The sequence below is a fragment of the Ailuropoda melanoleuca genome, chromosome 8, assembly GCF_002007445.2.
Source record: "Ailuropoda melanoleuca isolate Jingjing chromosome 8, ASM200744v2, whole genome shotgun sequence".
Classification (NCBI taxonomy): Eukaryota; Metazoa; Chordata; class Mammalia; order Carnivora; family Ursidae; genus Ailuropoda; species Ailuropoda melanoleuca.
The window spans coordinates 123,423,661-123,440,295 of record NC_048225.1 but is presented as its reverse complement, the minus strand read 5'-3'; the positions used below and the strand labels follow the sequence as shown (position 1 = coordinate 123,440,295).

General features: G+C 41.7%; 1 protein-coding gene across 4 annotated transcripts in view; it reads left to right on the top strand.

Moving 5' to 3' along the window:
* The first annotated feature begins 4,661 nt into the window (after positions 1–4,661).
* The window catches only part of ATF6 (activating transcription factor 6), a 205,880-nt gene continuing 193,906 nt past the window's right edge, over positions 4,662–16,635 (top strand). Inside the window, exons 1-2 of one of the 4 annotated variants that reach the window (XM_034667251.1) lie at positions 4,662–4,967; positions 5,230–5,545. In XM_034667251.1, the coding sequence (XP_034523142.1) occupies positions 5,494–5,545 (52 nt within the window). In that variant the 5' untranslated portion in view covers positions 4,662–4,967; positions 5,230–5,493. Of the gene's footprint in view, positions 4,968–5,229; positions 5,546–6,905; positions 6,980–16,635 lie in introns of those variants that run through there. The other 3 variants (XM_034667252.1, XM_011226064.3, XM_034667253.1) reach the window with 3 other exon arrangements.

The following is a 16,635-nucleotide window of genomic DNA, read 5'->3' as shown; positions in this document are numbered from 1 at the left end:
GTTAATATAGTACTCAAGCAGAAGTAAGGCTGGGCTCCGATCATTCTGGCTTCACCTGTCTCTAGCTGCCTGGAAGGTCTTTTGAAAGTTGAGGGTCAGGTTTCTCCTTCACGAAATGGGATTAATATATGTTCTACTGCTCTGCCCTCCTAATAGGGTTGTTTTAAAGGACATTTGCATAAGCCTTACTTCCTTGTATAAATGGGAGATAATTGTGTCCAATCCAGGTGGTTGGGATTTTTGTGATATAATGCAGGTATAGACCCTAATACAGTGCCTACCCAGTAGCATTCAGCATTATTCCTTAAAGTAGCTGCAATTTATTGAGAATTTACCATGTGCTAGTCACTATGCATTTAATGTGTTTATCTAATTTAATCCTCCCAACAATCCTATGAGATAGATCCTGTTCCCATTTTACAGGTGAAATTGAGGCTTAGATTAAGTCACTTCATCAAAGTTATATTGCTTGCAAATGGTTGAACCTAGATTAGAATCAAGATTTGGCTTATTCCAAAATTTGAGCTTTCAATTCTGCTGTATTCTAGTGTTTGATTCACTGTTTAGGGTGATAGAGAAGATGTCATACTGAAAATGTTAGATAATAGCACTGATGAAATGCAATTTTTTTCCCTAAAGATTTTTTTAATTTATTTCACAGAGAGAGAGACAGCAAGAGAGGGAACACAAGCAGGGGGAGTGGGAGAGGAAGAAGCAGGCTCCCAGTGGAGGAGCCTGATGCGGGGCTTGATCCCAGGACTCTGGGATCACGCCCTGAGCCAAAGGCAGACGCTTAACAACTGAGCCACCCGGGCGCCCCTGAAATGCAATTTTTAACCAAGTTGTAAATTCACTGGTCAGGTACCCCACCAACATTTGCAGAATTCTCATGAGAGCAAATTGAGGCCCAGATACTATTTGGCTCTGTATTTGAAAGTTATAAATCAAGCTACCAAATTATTAAATAAAATGTGTTATTCTCTTATCTTGACAAACTTACCTTCATAAAGACCTGAGAGACAAGGTTTGAGTTTAAAATTCTCTGACTTTATGGAGTTCCCTGACAAAACATGGCAATGCAGGGAGAGTTGGCCCCCTGACCTACAGAGCAACCTACAGAGTTGGGCCCTTTCCCCACCCCCGGGTTTGTTCATATGCCTGGTGCATATGCGTATGTGAACTTCTGACCTCCCATTTCTAAGCTTAATCTACACTCCTGTCATACAGCATTGGCACAGTTCACCTTTAGGAAGTCAGAGGCCTAAGCAAGCCTCAGAAGCAGGCATGGAGCTATTTGGGCATGAGAAGCATGTCTAGAAGGAGACGTGTTCTGGTTGGGCGTATCCCTTTGGCACCATGGATTCTCTCCCTGTGGGAAGAGACGCTGCCAGATGCCAGAGTAGAGTCCTCTGAAGAGTGGATCTAGGCAAGGGCCTCCTTTATGTCTCTAGGCAAAACTCTTTCAAATTTCACTTCTCTTCCGGGGGTTTAAGTTGAAAGCAAATGAATAAATTAAAGAAAGAAGATTCAATAACATTTGACATTTATCATTTTTTTAAAAAAAGCATAGTAACTAGAATGGAAAGAGTATATGACCAGAGTGTGTATAAAAACTATAGCAACCATAGCGAATTTCTTGATGAAAATTGAAATTTTCCTTGCATTAAAAAACTACAGGAAGAATCTTATCAATAGTAAAACTTTCACATTAAAATTGGGAACAAGTTAAAAGAGGTATGCTCGTGCATCTCCTGTCAGTGTGGTAGCAGAGGTCCTTGCTATTGCAATAGGATCAGAAGGGGAAAGGTTTCAGACTTAGGGAAAAAACAGAATTCACTGATAAATCTTGACATCTCTAAAAGTGGGATATTTAGAAATATGTGCCTCCTGGTACATGCAAGGAAGTACCTAAGAAGCATTCCTGCAAAAACAAATGAGACCAAAACCATTTAATCAAGATTACATTTAACTGGTGGTTTACAGGGAAAAAATCACCATGAAGATACAAGCGGCAAAATCACAGAGTGGGAAATTCCGTAGGGCAAATGACAGATTCTTTAACAAAGGTCATGGAGTAACAAGTGGAAGAGGGGACTGTTCCATGAACCAAATGCAACCCGATGATCCTGATTTGAGCAAACCAACTGTAGAAAGGCATTTTGGGGAGAAAATTGAATGTGGAATGGGTATTAGATTATTAAGGAATTATTTTTGGTGGGTATTACAATGGTATCATAGCTACATTTTTTTTTTTTAATTGAAGAAAGCTTTTGTCAGGATCCAAATTGAAATATTTACAGGTGAGGGGCATCTGGGTGGCTCAGCCATTAAGCATCTGCTTTCGGCTCAGGGCATTTTCCCAGGGTCCTGGGATCAAGCCCCACATCAGGCTCCTCTGCTGGGAGACTGCTTCTTCCTCTGCCACTCCTCCTGCCTGTGTTCCCTCTCTCGCTGGCTGTCTCTCTCTCTGTCAAATAAAATAAATAAAATCTTAAAAAAAAAAAGAAATATTTACATGTTACTGAAATAACATGATCTCTGGGATTTGCCTTGAAACACTCCAGGGGATGGGGCACTTGGGTGGCTCGGTGGGTTGTGTCCGACTTTTTATTTCAGCTCAGGTCATGATCTCAGGGGTCCTGGGATCCAGCCCTGCATCAGGCTCCACCCTCAGTGCAGAGTCAGCTGGAGATTCTCTCTCTCTCCCTCTCCCTATGCCCCTCCCCCTGCTTATGTGCTTGCGCACGTTCTCTCTCTCTCTCAACAAATAAATAAATAAATAAATAAATAAATAAATAAATAAATAAATACAATCTTAAAAAAATATATTTTTTAAAAACACCCCAGGAGGAAAAAAAACCAAACCAAAACAAAAAAATAAAAGTGTTGTGGGGAGAGAGGGTAGATAAACAAGAATGGCAAATTGTTGAAGTTGGGTGCTAAGAACAAGAGGATTGATTAGCTTCTCTTGTGTTTGTTTGAAATTTCCCACATTAAAGGTTAGTTTTTAAAAGGTTACAATGTTAAAATAAATTTTAATATGTTAGTGTTTGCATACAAGTTTTTCTACATAGAAAATCCTAGAGAATTTTACAGACAAAATAGTTACAGTCACATAATTCAGCAAGGTTTTTGGATACAAGATTGCTGTATAAAGATCAATAGTGTTACTACACCCCAGCAATAACCAGATGGGAAGGAAAAGAATGTGAAAAGCAAAACTATAAAAATATGGAGGGAAAATAAACAAGAAAATCTCCATGACCTCAGGAGAGGGAAGAATTTCTTAAGCAAGTTACAAATAGCACAGATCATAAACAGAAGATTGGTAAATTTGGCTACATTGAAATTAAAACCTAAAGGACAAAAGTCCCATGAACAAAAGACAATGGCAACTTGGGAGAAGGTATATGCAACATACGTATCTGTTAAATGAATAGAGTAGGCTAGCTAAAGATGTAGGTATCATTGAGAGAAAGAAAACGCAATAGCAAATTTTCTAAGAATAGGCAATTCACAGAAGAGTAAGGTTTAAGAAACAGGAAAAGATGCACCATCTCTTTAATTGTCAGGGAAATGTAAATTATGGTCACACCCTTCACAGGGGCAAAAAATGTGAAAGTGACCAAATCAAAGAACTCATCACTGCTAGCAAGGATGTAAATGGTAAAATTTGGCAAATATTAACATTACTACTCTACGACCCAGCATGTATCTTAAAAACATTCTTGCTTATATGCACAGAAACTCATACAAGGATAATATGTAACATTAAAAATTTGAAACAATCCAAATGCCCATTAGTAGGAAAATGAGAGAAGAAATTGTGATATATAGATATTCAAGGAAATACCATACAACAGTTAAAACATGAATAGATCATCAAAAAGTAATGTTGAATAAGAAAAGTGATTTGGAGAATGGGTATGACATGTTTATGTAAATTTAAAAACTCAACACAACATTAAATGTATGTAATAGAAGTTGTCTATGTGGAGGGAGGGAAATGAAGCAGAGGGAAAATCAGACTTCGGCTTTGTCTGTAATGTTCAATTTCTTATACTATGAAAAATCTGAAACAAAAATGGAGAACGTTAATATTTGTTAATTTTTGTTGATAGGTATGCAAATGTTTGTTTCATTATCTGCACTTTGGGGATAAAAATAAAAATTTCAAGAATTAAAAAAATAAAAACTGGTAGTAGCTTAGTCATGGCGATTTTTTTTAAAAAAGGACTAAGGTATCCGGTGGATGCGGAATAGAAGACTCTTGCTGGTTTTATTTCAGTCTGTCAGTTTTGAATTTGCAGTTGACTAAGAATAGAAGTGATACATATTTCACCGTACAAGAAAACTGGTTAGTTATCTGATGATAAAAGGAATCCTGTGGTGTTTTTTTTTTTTCTTTCTTTCTGGTCCCAGGGCTCTGTCGAACACTGCGGATTATGCAATCTGTAGTAACCCTCCAGCCACGAGGAGTTGGGTGGGTTCTGGGAAGCATTTGTTTGGTTTAGTAACCATGGGAAGGATTCCACTTGGTCCTAAAGGGATACGTGTTCTTTGGGTAGTTGACGTACTCGCCGCCGAAATGCCGTAAAAAGAAATTCTGTTAAGCAGCGGCCTTAAAACTGTTCTGTCAAACTCAGTTCAGATTTTCAGCTGGAGTTCGTGATGTGAATTTCTTCTAGACAAAACCGAATCTTAAGTTTTAGTAATAAAAAGATTGGGAATTTACTTTATTGTAGGTTGTATAAGGTAAACTCGCTCGGATTTCCACTACGAAGTACTATGATTTAGAAAACTTATCTAGGAGATAGATCTGAGCACGGGGAGTTCATCTTTTATATTTGCCTTGTTTAAATTTGTTTAAATAAAAGCAGTCTTTCTAGAGGAACGATTCACGGTACGGTGTTTACCTGAGGTAAGGTGCCCGCGAAGACGTGGGTCTAACGAACGTCGAACAATAGGTGAGTTTTTCTCTCACACCCTTGTGTATACAGAACATTTTTACATCGATAGTAAGTGATTCTTAAAATTAAATCGAATTTAATTTATTGGTCTCTGTGTTCTGAGATAGCTACTCTGTGGTATTAAGAAAATTCAGGGAACACACCAGTAAGTTCAGAAAGGGATTTTACTTTTATTTCTTTTTTTTTTTAATATTATCAGTACATTTTATTTAACCAAAGTAGTGTTTATGTGTTTTTCTTTTTTTTTTTTCCCTTAAAGCAGCGGGACAGAAAGTGCCGAAAAGTCCCACAGGGAAATATTTACTCGGAGATTTGTTTAAAGGAGCTCAGTCTATGACGCTCCTCCTTTCGGATTTGCGCAAGTTCCCCGGGCGGTGGAAGCACTTTGTCTTCACTCGGCCACCGTCCTCAGGGCGGTAGGGAGTATTTTGTCCGCCCGCGGCCGCCGTCCCCCATATTAGTCGCCGAGTTCCTGGCCGTCGGAGCGTGGGGCTTGCGGGAGCCGGCTGGCGTTGCCCGCACCATGGAGTCACCTCTTAGCCCGGGCCTCTCCCACCGAGCGGATGAGGATTGGGGTGAGTACCAGCTGAGAACGTGCCGATGCTGGCCGTGGGGTTCTTCCTCCTTCCGCCCACTTCTGGAGACAGGTGTGGGCGAACTCTGCCCCGGGAGCCAGGGCTAGCCTGTCGCTTCCGTCCGCGGACCTCCCTGGAAGAGTCTAGCCGAACCGGTCGGTTTCTGCCCTGGCAACAGCGAGCGTAAAATGTTGCCTGATTGGAGTTATTATCGTTTTTCACCGTTTCCGCTGGGAAAGTACTAGGTGGTCATTGTGTGGGGGTGAAAAGGGCGTCGGTATGAAGCAGAGGGCAGGATGGCTGTGACCACCCAAAAGGCTGTAAGCTGTTTTCTCAGTGTGGGATGTGGGCGATGTGAATTTAGACACACACCGTGGAGTGTGTCTCTCCGTGTTTGTGTGAGAGAATGGGAGTGTGTACAGAGATCTTCATGTCGCAGCTGCCGCTATTGATCTAGGCTGATGTCCATCTGGGCAGAGAACCGAAGCACCTGACCTCGGGCCCTTGACTACCTAGAGCTAACTCTTAAAAACTGATGTAATCCTGACTGCTCTCCAGAAACAGCTCTAATTTTTTTTTGCTACGTATATATATTTTTTAAAGATTTTATTTATTTGACAGAGATAGAGACAGCCAGCGAGAGAGGGAACACAAGCAGGGGGTGTGGGAGAGGAAGAAGCAAGGCTCACAGCGGAGGAGCCCGATGTGGGTCGATCCCATAACGCCGGGATCACGCCCTGAGCCGAAGGCAGACGCTTAACCGCTGTGCCACCCAGGCGCCCCTGCTACGTATATTTTTGTTTGGTTTTGTAGTCAGGAAGAGTGGAATGGAATGCAGTGGGACTTAGAGTGGGGAAACGTCGTCATCTAGGTGTTGAGAGGAACCTTTTATTCTTCCCTTTTTGCGGGACATAATACTAATGCTGGTCTCGGGCTGAGAATTTGAGATTGCATAGGTCTAATGGGCCCTGTAGTTGAGCCTACGCCATTCACCTACTTTGGAACTTGGGGGGAAGCCAGACTGATGCTCATCTTTCCCCCTTGGACCATCATTATGAGTAGCAAAGTACAATCTCAATTCTATTTATTGAACTGAAGTCGTCATTTGATTTTCCAAGGACAGAACTTCTCTAAAATTATATGAAGTGAGAGATTTATTTCAGCCCTTGGTGGATTTCCTCCCAGTTGTTGTAAACACTGTAGGCTGTCCATTTCAAGTGTGTTTTCCTGTGCCAGATATTAGTGGTAATAGTAATTACCATTTATCTAGGACTTCATTTGTGTCAGGTGTCCTGCAAAGCTTTTATATGCATTATCTTCTTTAATCCTTCCAACAGCGCAAGGAGTTATTAACTGACAGATGAGAAAAAAGACTGAGGGAGAGTGAATGTTCAGTCTTCTAGCTAGCGACTGCACAAGCAGGATCAGAACCAGGTTTGTCTACTTCCAGAGCTGGTGCTCTTAGTCATTATTCTATAATGCTTAATTATATCTGCAGATTTGATTCTTTCCAGGATCCACCCCCCCCAGTTATTAATAAATCTACTTTAGAGTATCAGGTACTTAACTTACATTTTCATGATATTTCTTAAACTACAACTATAGGGCACTTCCTCAAAGCATTATTTTTTCTTCTGATACTCAGGCTGCATTTTCCTGATTAATCTGATAAATTGACTCGTAGTCCTAATGTTCTTTAACAGAGCATTCAATTCTTCGTAGTCATTTCACTGACTTAACTCAGGTCTCCTGCCCTGCGCCTCCCTGATTGTCCATTTCCCATTGTTTTCCAGGCTTCTCTTTTCAAACTGTTAACAGTCTTCTCTTCGTTGCACACTTTAATTCTGATTTGTTAGGTGTTCAGTAAGTAGGATAGATCTTGCAGGCACTAAAGTGAAACACTGCTGTCTGCTACTATTTTTCAGTAGAATATGGATTCTTCTTCTGGGAGTTGCCCTTTTGAGTATCCAAAGACTTCACTGATTTGATTTTTTTTTAATATTAGGTGGCCAGTGATATTTTAAAAATTCAGATTATGTAATTAGTACTTGTCACTCTAACAACTTGAATAATTAAAGTGATTATCTCATAACAGCTTATGGTAGGATGTGCTTTTTCCCTTTAACTTGGGTGATGAAATTTAGAACCGTGGTCTGCAAACATTTTCTGTAAAGGTCCAGATAGTAAGTATTTTAGGCTTTGTGGTTCCGTGGTCTCTGTTGCAACTACTCAACTTTGTTGTTACAGTGCAAAAGCAGCCATAGGCGATGTAAACTTAGCATGTAAATGAGTATGGCTGTGTTCCCATACAACTTTGTTTATGGACACTGAAATCTGAATTTCACATAATCACTTTATTTTAAGATTTTTTTTTTAAGATTTTATTTATTTATTTGACAGAGAGAGACAGCCAGCGAGAGAGGGAACACAGCAGGGGAGTGGGAGAGGAAGAAGCAGGCTCCCAGCGGAGGAGCCCGATGTGGGACTCGATCCCTGAACGCCGGGATCACGCCTGAGCCGAAGGCAGACGCTTAATGACTGTGCTACCCAGGCGCTCCCTATTTTAAGATTTTTTTTTTAACTTATTTTTAAGTAATCTCTACACCCCACGTGGGGCTCGAACTCACAACCCTGATATCAAGAGTCGCATAACCTACTGACTGAGCCAGCCAGGCGCCCCCTGAATTTCACATAATTATTTTTAATACTTAATAGGCTTTCTTTTTAGTACAGTTTTAGATTTACAGAATAATTGAGCAGATAGTATATACAGTTCTACGTACACCCCCCTGCCATTTTCCTTATTGGTAACATCTTGCATTAATGTAGTAAATTTGTTACAGTTTATTATAAAGTCAGTATTGCTCCAATATGATTAACTAAAGTCCATAGTTTACATTAAGATTCCTTCTGTGTTGTACATTTTGTGGATTTTGACAAATACCTAATGTCATGTATGTACAGAATCCCACAGAATAGTTTCATGTATCTAAAAAGTCCCCTGTGCTCCATCTATTCATCTCTCTCTCTCCTCCTGGGCCCTGAGCTACTGCTGATCTTTTCACTATCTATCTAGTTTTGCCTTTTCTGGAATGTCATATAGTTGGAATCGTACAATAGGTAGCGTTTTCCACTTAGCAACATGCATTTAAGATCTGTCTATGATTTTTCATGGCTTGATAGCTCTTTTTTTTTTAAAAGCACCGAATAACATTCCACTGTATGGATGTACTACAGTGTATTAGTCTCTCAGTCTGCCATAACAAAATACCATAGACTAGGTGGTTTAAACAACAGAAATTTATTTTCTGACAGTTCTGAAGGCTAGAAGTCTGAGATCGGGTGCCAAGCATGGTCAAGTTCTGGTGAAGACTCTCTTCCTGACTTGTGGATGGCTGCCTTTTCACTGTGTCTTCACAAGGCAGAGGCATGAGAGGTGAAAGAGAGAGGGAGAGGGCAGAGGAGTGAAGGGAGAAAGAGGAGGAGAGGAGAAGGGGGTGGGGAAGGATATCTCTCTCCCTCTTTCTATTAGGCTACATCCCTATCAGATTAGGGCCCCACTCTTGCATTGTCATTTAATCTTCATTACCTCCTAAAGACCCCCCTGTCTCTGGCTGCAAATTTAGAGGGACACAATTCAGTCCATAGCACATTTTGTTTATCCATTTACATATCGAAGGATGTCTTGGTTGCTTTAAAATATTGGCAGTTACATGTAAAGCTGCTATGTTCATGTGCAGCTTTTTGTGTGGACATGTTTTCATATCATTTGGGTAAATACCAAGAAGCATAATTGCTGCATCATATGGTAAGAGCATATTTAGTTTTGAAAGAAAGTTCCAAACTGTTTTCCAAAGTGGCTGTACTGTTTTGCTTTCCCAGTAGCAGTGAATGAATGTTCTTGTTACTCCATGTCCTCATCAGCATTTGATGTTGCCAATGTTGAGATTTTAGCCATTCTAGTAAGTGTGTGTGATATCTTGTTGTTGTTGTTTTTAAGATTTATTTGAGAGAGCATGTGCATGTGTGTGAGTGGGGGCGGGGCGGGGGAGAGAGAATCTTCAGCAGACTCCCCATGGAGCCCAGAGCCTGATATGGGACTCAGTCTCATGACCCTGGGATCATGACCGAAATGAAGAGTGGGTCATCCAACCAGCTGAGCCACCCAGGCACCCCACCTTGTTGGGTTTTTTTGTTTGTTTAAGATTTTATTTATTTATTTGACAGAGAGAGCACAAGTAGGGAGAGCTGCAGGCAGAGGGAGAGGGAGAAGCAGGCTCCATAGTGAACAGAGATCCCGATGTGGGGCTGGGTCCCAGGACCCTGGGATCATGACCTGAGCTGAAGGCAGACGTTTAACGCTGAACCACCCAGGTGCCCCCTCCTTGTTTTAATTTGCAGTTCCCTGATAACCTGTGATGTGGAGCATGTGTTCATATGCTTATTTGTCACCTGCATGTCTTTCCTCTTCTTGTCTTCTTTCCCTCCCTCCTTCCCCATCTCGACTCTGTACAGAAACCATCGTCTGCCACATGTAAGGTATGTGTTCCAAGATCAGAAGCTTCTATCTGCTTCTGTGGTTTCTTTTATATCTTCAGTCTCTTCTGTGAAAGTCGGCCTTCCGGCACTGACCACAGCCGGACTCCCCTGGTGGCTGCTGCTTTCTCTGAAGGCTTGGTGAATGGTGGCCATTTTGATTCTCAAATCCTTTTTTGCCATTTGGGTCTTTAAAGGTGGGATAGTCAACTTTCCTGTTTTTCACTGCTAGGCTCATTCTACTTTCATCCTCCCTAAGAAACATCCAGTTTGAATCTTTTTTTTTTTTTTTTAAAGATTTTATTTATTTATTTGACAGAGATAGAGACAGCCAGCGAGAGAGGGAACACAAGCAGGGGGAGTGGGAAAGGAAGAAGCAGGCTCATAGCGGAAGAGCCTCATGTGGGGCTCGATCCCATAACGCCGGGATCACGCCCTGAGCCGAAGGCAGACGCTTAACCGCTGTGCCACCCAGGCGCCCCTCCAGTTTGAATCTTAACATTGTCACAACATGCTGTGGTCTACATCCCTGTTGTAGTCAGTCATCTGCTCTTTCCTGGTTCGTTCTCCCTCACTTGTTGAAAAATTCTAGCTCTTAGCTTACTGTCACTTTTCTCCAACATTCCTTCCTTGGATGATTTCAGATACTCAGAAGGTACTTCAAATACCCTGACCTCTCATTTCCCTGGCCTCCTCTCCACCAGTGATCTGCCTTCCACCCTGTCTCAGCCATTTACTCCTCTGATCCTAAGCTGAACCCTTGTCGGTGCTGATAACTGTCTCAGTTTCAGCAGCCCTCTGCCACCACCTCCTGTCTTACCAGCTCACTCCCTTTAGCATTCCATCAGTCCCTGAGGTCTTGTTGGGACCCTGCCATCTTTTCACTGTTACCCATTTCCTCTGTGTCATCACTTCCCCCTTACCCAGTTCAGTTCCATGGGCACTCATCATAACTTCCCTCGCTCATACTCTCAGTACCTTGTCTCCCTTGTTTTGTAGTTCTCTCTCGGATGAACCAGGCTTTGTTAAATCTAACTGATTTATGATAGTAAGTAACCTGAAACAGGCCTTGAGGTGTGGCCTGGCTGATCATATTTGCCTGGTCCTCCATTCTCCCACTTTGATGGTGGTTTTTATGAAGTTTCTTCTCTCTTCAAACCTCTCTCACCGCCTCCCTCTTCCTTTGAATCAGAAGAGAACTTCCGCAATCTCCCACTACCTCATCTACCCACCTGCCAGCATATTTACCTTCTCTTCTCTTGTTGGGAACGAATGGCTTCTCGCTGGAGCCACATGTACTCTAGATCCCTCGTCTTCAGTCAGGAGTGTTGCTCAAGACCTCTTCCTTCTGTTGCCTGTATATCATCATTTCCCTCTATATTAGGCCATCTCTACTGGTCAGTAAACAATGTAGTTGTTGCTTCTATTCAGGGTGAGGAAAAAACCCTCCAAACCCTCTTTAGATGTTACTTCTCCTCTAGCTGCTACTGCATTTCTCTTTATTTTATAGCAGAATTCTTAAGAAAAAAAAAATGAAAACAAACCATGTTCTCTGACTCCAGTTTATCCTTTCTCAGTGTCTCTTGAGCAGCCAGGCTCCACCACTCCACCAAAGCTGCTCTAAGGTCACCGCTGATTTCCATTTTGTTAAACCTGGTGGCCATTCCTCATCTTACTAAACTGAGAAGAAGTAAATGAATAAGTAAATGGTCAAGGTCAGGTGGGAAAACTTGCTGAGCAAGTTAAAAATAATAACAACCATAGTTTACTTCTGTGAAGGGACATCTAAATACTGGTTATGTGGGATTGGTGAAGAGGTTGTTGGACTAGGCAATAGATTTTAGAGATACTTTAAAGGTGACCAGCACCACCACTTCTTATGGATGCTTCGGGGATATTCAGTAGATACACATTTATTAACCTACTTTCAGTTGTTTTTAAACCACAGAGAGGTTTCTGTTTAAAAACTGCGGAAAAGTAAAAGATCACTACAGTGATACCCTGTATTTCCCTCATCTAGACACCAACTGTGAACATTCTGCCACATTTTTACTATTACCCATACTTCCCTCCTCTTTCATCATCTGAAAGTAGGCTATAGATAATATGAAACTCCTGAATATTTCATCATGTACCTCCTGAGAACAAGGAAATAGGTATTTTTAAACAGCATGTATTCATACTAACACCTACAGTTCAAAGCCAGTACCACAGGGTTCTTTCTCACCTTCTTACATTATGTGCTTACATTTCTTTCTTTCTCTTTCTTTCTTTCTTTCTTTTTCTTTCTTTCTCTCTCTCTCTCTCTTTCTTTTTTTTCTTTTCTTTCTTTCTTTCTTCCTTTCTTCCTTTCTTCCTTTCTTCCTTTCTTTTCTTTTTTCTTCTGAGATATAGGTTTATTGGGAGATCTTATGTACAGGCAGTCCAGGAGTGCCCGACTGGACAAAGCATTCACTGCTGGGTTACATTTCTTTTCTGTGAAAATCCTGATTCCCAATAATATCTATGTTTTTACAGTCTCACTTTAGCTGCACTGTTAAAAATAGACTGAAGGAAGGGCAAGGGAATAGACTGAAGTAGGGAGAACATTGGGAGGCTACTGTAGCAATCCAAGTGAATTGCAGCGGTGGCAGTGGAGGTAATGGGAGTGGTTGGATAATGGATACAGTATATCCACACACATACACACGTATACAAATGTATACACACATATATTTTTAATTAAAAAAATTTTTTTTTTTTTAGAGAGAGCCTGTGTGAGTGGGGAGGGGCAGAGGGAGAAGGAGAATCTCTAGCGACTCCCTGCTGATCCAAAAGCAGATAAACCTATGTTCAGTAATTAATGTTTCAGTATTTTGTTTTATTTGGAAACGATCTAGGTAGTCAACAAATACCCATCATTTAACTTATCTTAGTAAATGTTAAAATTTCAAGTTACCAGAAAGATTTTGGAGACTTTTTTATAAAAATTTACTTATTTATTTGAGAGAGAGTGAGAGAGCGCATGCATGAATGCAAGCCAACGGAGGTAGAGGAACAAGGAGACTCCACGCTGAGCATGGAGCCTGACCTGGGGCTTGATCTCATGACCTTGAGATCACAACCTGAGCTGAAATCAAGAGTTGGACATTTATTTATTTGTATTTATTTATTTATTTATTTTTAAAGACAATTTATTTGCTAGCAAGAGCGCGCGCGCATGGTAAGCAGAGCGGCAGGCAGAAGGAGAGGGAGAAGCAGGCTCCCCAGTGAGCAGAGAGCCCAGTAGATGCAAGGGTCGGTCCCAGGACCCTGGGATCATGACCTGAGCTGAAGGCAGATGCTTAACTGACTGAGCCACGCAGGCGCCCCCACACATACTTTTTATTTAGATAAATTTTGAAATAGTTTCTAAACTAAAGAAGAGTCAGAACAGTTGCATACCCTTCACACAGATTCCCTGTTAAATTTTACTGCATTTACCTCATTTCTTTTTCATTAGAGAGAGAGAGAGAGAGGTGTGACCCATTATCTTCAAATACTACAGTATGTATCCTGTCCTTGCAAAGCAGGGATGCTTGTGTATTACTACCATGTACTCCTTCCAGTCAGGAAGTAAACAACGACGCATTACCATCCGTCTCACAGACACCATTTAGATTTTGCCATCTGTCTTAATAATGGCTCATTTTCCTTTCTCGATGAGAATTCTACCTGCAAACACACATCACTTTTACTTGTCAGGTCTCCTTAATGTCCTTCAGTCTGGAATGGTTTCTTAGTCTTTTTCTGTCTCTTGTGTCCATGACAGTCTTAAAGAATACAGGTTTGTTTTTTTTTGTTTTTTTTTTTTTAAGATTTCATTTATTTATTTGATAGAGACAGCCAGCGAGAGAGGGAACACAAGCAGGGGGAGTGGGAGAGGAAGAAGCAGGATCCTAGTGGAGGAGCCTGATGTGGGGCTCGATCCCAGATTCTGGGATCACGCCCTGAGCCGAAGGCTAATGACTGCGCCACCCAGGCGCCCCAGAATACAGGTCTTTTATTCTCTAAGATGACCTTAAACCTGGGTCTGTCCTCAGTTTCCTCATGACCAGAATCAGGCCATGCATCCATGGCAGGAATGCCAGAGAAATCATACTGTGGTCTTCTCACTGAATCACATTTTGAGGCACACTATGTTCACCTGTCCCAGGGTGAGGTTCATCTTGATCACGTGCTCAAGTTGGTGTCTGCCAGGTTTCACCACTGTAAAGTCATTATTTCCCCTTTTGTATTTGATTGCTGTTTTGGGTGAGATAATCTGACATGACACCAATATCCTGTTCCTTGTCAGCCCTAGCCTTCATTGATTGTTCCTGCCTATATCAACTACCACACTAATGCCAAATGGTGATTATCTCTGTCATTCTGTCTGCATTTATTAATTGACATTGTACTGTAAGAAAGAGCTTTCTCTGTGTATGTATATATGTATTTATTTCATTATGGATCCACTGACTCCTGTTTGATTCAGTGGTTTAAAATCTGGTACTCCCATTTTATTTCGATGCTCAGATTTTCACCAGTTTGACCCGTGGGAGTCCTTTCATATCAGCTTTTTTTATTTTTTTTTTTTTTAATTTTATTTATTTATTTGACAGAGAGAGAGAGACAGCCAGTGAGAGAGGGAACCACAAGCAGGGGGAGTGGGAAAGGAAGAAGCAGGCTCCCAGTGGAGGAGCCTGATGTGGGCCTCGATCCCAGAACGCCGGGATCACGCCCTGAGCTGAAGGCAGCGCTCAATGACTGAGCCACCCAGGCGCCTCCATATCAGCTCTTTTATTCTTTTGACATATTCCAGTCATTCTCTGACAATTTTCTTATTTTCTGGCACAACAAGATTTTCCATTCTTATCTTGCACTTTCCCTGCTTCAGCTCTGGAATTAGCCATTTCTCCAAGGAGCTCTTAAAGGACTTTCATTTAGTGGAGGATGGCAGTTAGTATCCAAGATCTGAGAGCATAGGATTTTCATTGCTACTGGGATATCACTGTTCTAGGACCTTTCAGCCCGCAGAACTAGGACATGTAGGTGTGTGTATCTACATATACACATGTATACGAACATCTTTAACTTTTCTGTGTACATATATTTTTTAGAAATGGGCTCTTACCAATACTTCCAATGCCAGTCCAACATCTTAGGGTTCTTTTAGACTGTTTCCTTTCCATATTTGTGCATCCTTTTTTAGACAGAAACCTGGCTCCAAGTATTTTAGATATATTTGATTATTTGCTCAATTGATTAAGGCATTTGTTCAGCGACATCATTCTCTTAAACATTCAGACTGCCTCTTCCATCTGCCACTTTGTTCTCCTTCCTACTGCCCCATTTCCTTGGCAGCCTGGGCCTGCTGGCACCGTCACTGGACAGCCCCCTCTCTCATACCATCCCATTTCCTTGGATACCAGGCACATTGCCACAGATGAGGACACATAGAGCCCCATATCCTCATTGCCCTGCTTCCTCAGAAGCTGACATCTCAGTGATGGGAAATGCACAGAAGAAAAGGAAAGATGGGAGGGGAAGGAAGAATGGGAAGGAAAGGTAAAAACCAGATTATAGATATATAGTTTGAAGATGGAACTGATGGGATTTGCTGGTAGTTTGAATAGGGAGAGTGAAGAGGAGTAAACGACTCCAACCAGGGCTTTTGGCTTGAGCTACTGGGAGAATTGAATTGCGATTAACTGACATGAGGACAGAGCAGTAGGGGGTTTGGTGGGGGTGATCAGGAGCTCAGTTTGGGATGTGCTAAGCCTGAGACCTCCAAGAGGAGGTGTCCAAGAGATGTACTCAGTATGTACATGTATCTTGAGGTTTGGGCTGGAGATGTGTATTTGGGAATCCTTGACATATAGATGCTGTTAAAGCCATGAACTCAGCTGAGACCACAAAGGGAGTAGAGTAGATAGAAAAGTTTATGCTGATCCCAGGGACAGTTTCATGCCGGGAGATGAGGACGAACCAGCAAGGTTAAGGGCCAGCGAGTGAGGTAGAAGGAAAACCAGGTGGGGCTGGTTATTTGGAAGCCAAGTAAGACGTGTTTCAATTAGTATGAAAGGATCAGCTCCATCCAGTGCTGCTGAGGACCTTGAATCTACCGCTGAATTTAGCAACATAGAGGTCGTTGGTGACATTAATAGCCATTTGTGTGTGTGAGAGAGGAGCTTGCTGAAAACAGGCTCCAGGAAGAATGGGAGAGGAGAAATGAGAGGTAGCCATAGAGAAAACTCTTTCAAGGGTTTCAGCCTCTATGTGAGGCATGTAGCTACAGTTCTCTACTATGTGTTTTTGGCTCTGCGGCTGAGTTTTAGGTCGTCCTTTTGTGGGAGTTGTGTGAGTAACCTTTCATTACTACTACACAAAATTTTTTGCTAGGTTTTATTTTGTTGGTAGGTTGGTGAAATGATTCTGTCACTGGCTGAGTTAATGGTAGACGGGTGGTGTGGCTCCTGTATATGTTACATGAGGAAATCACCAGAGCAGTTTCAGTGGCGTGATGCTAGGGAGTACAAAAGCGGACTTAGATA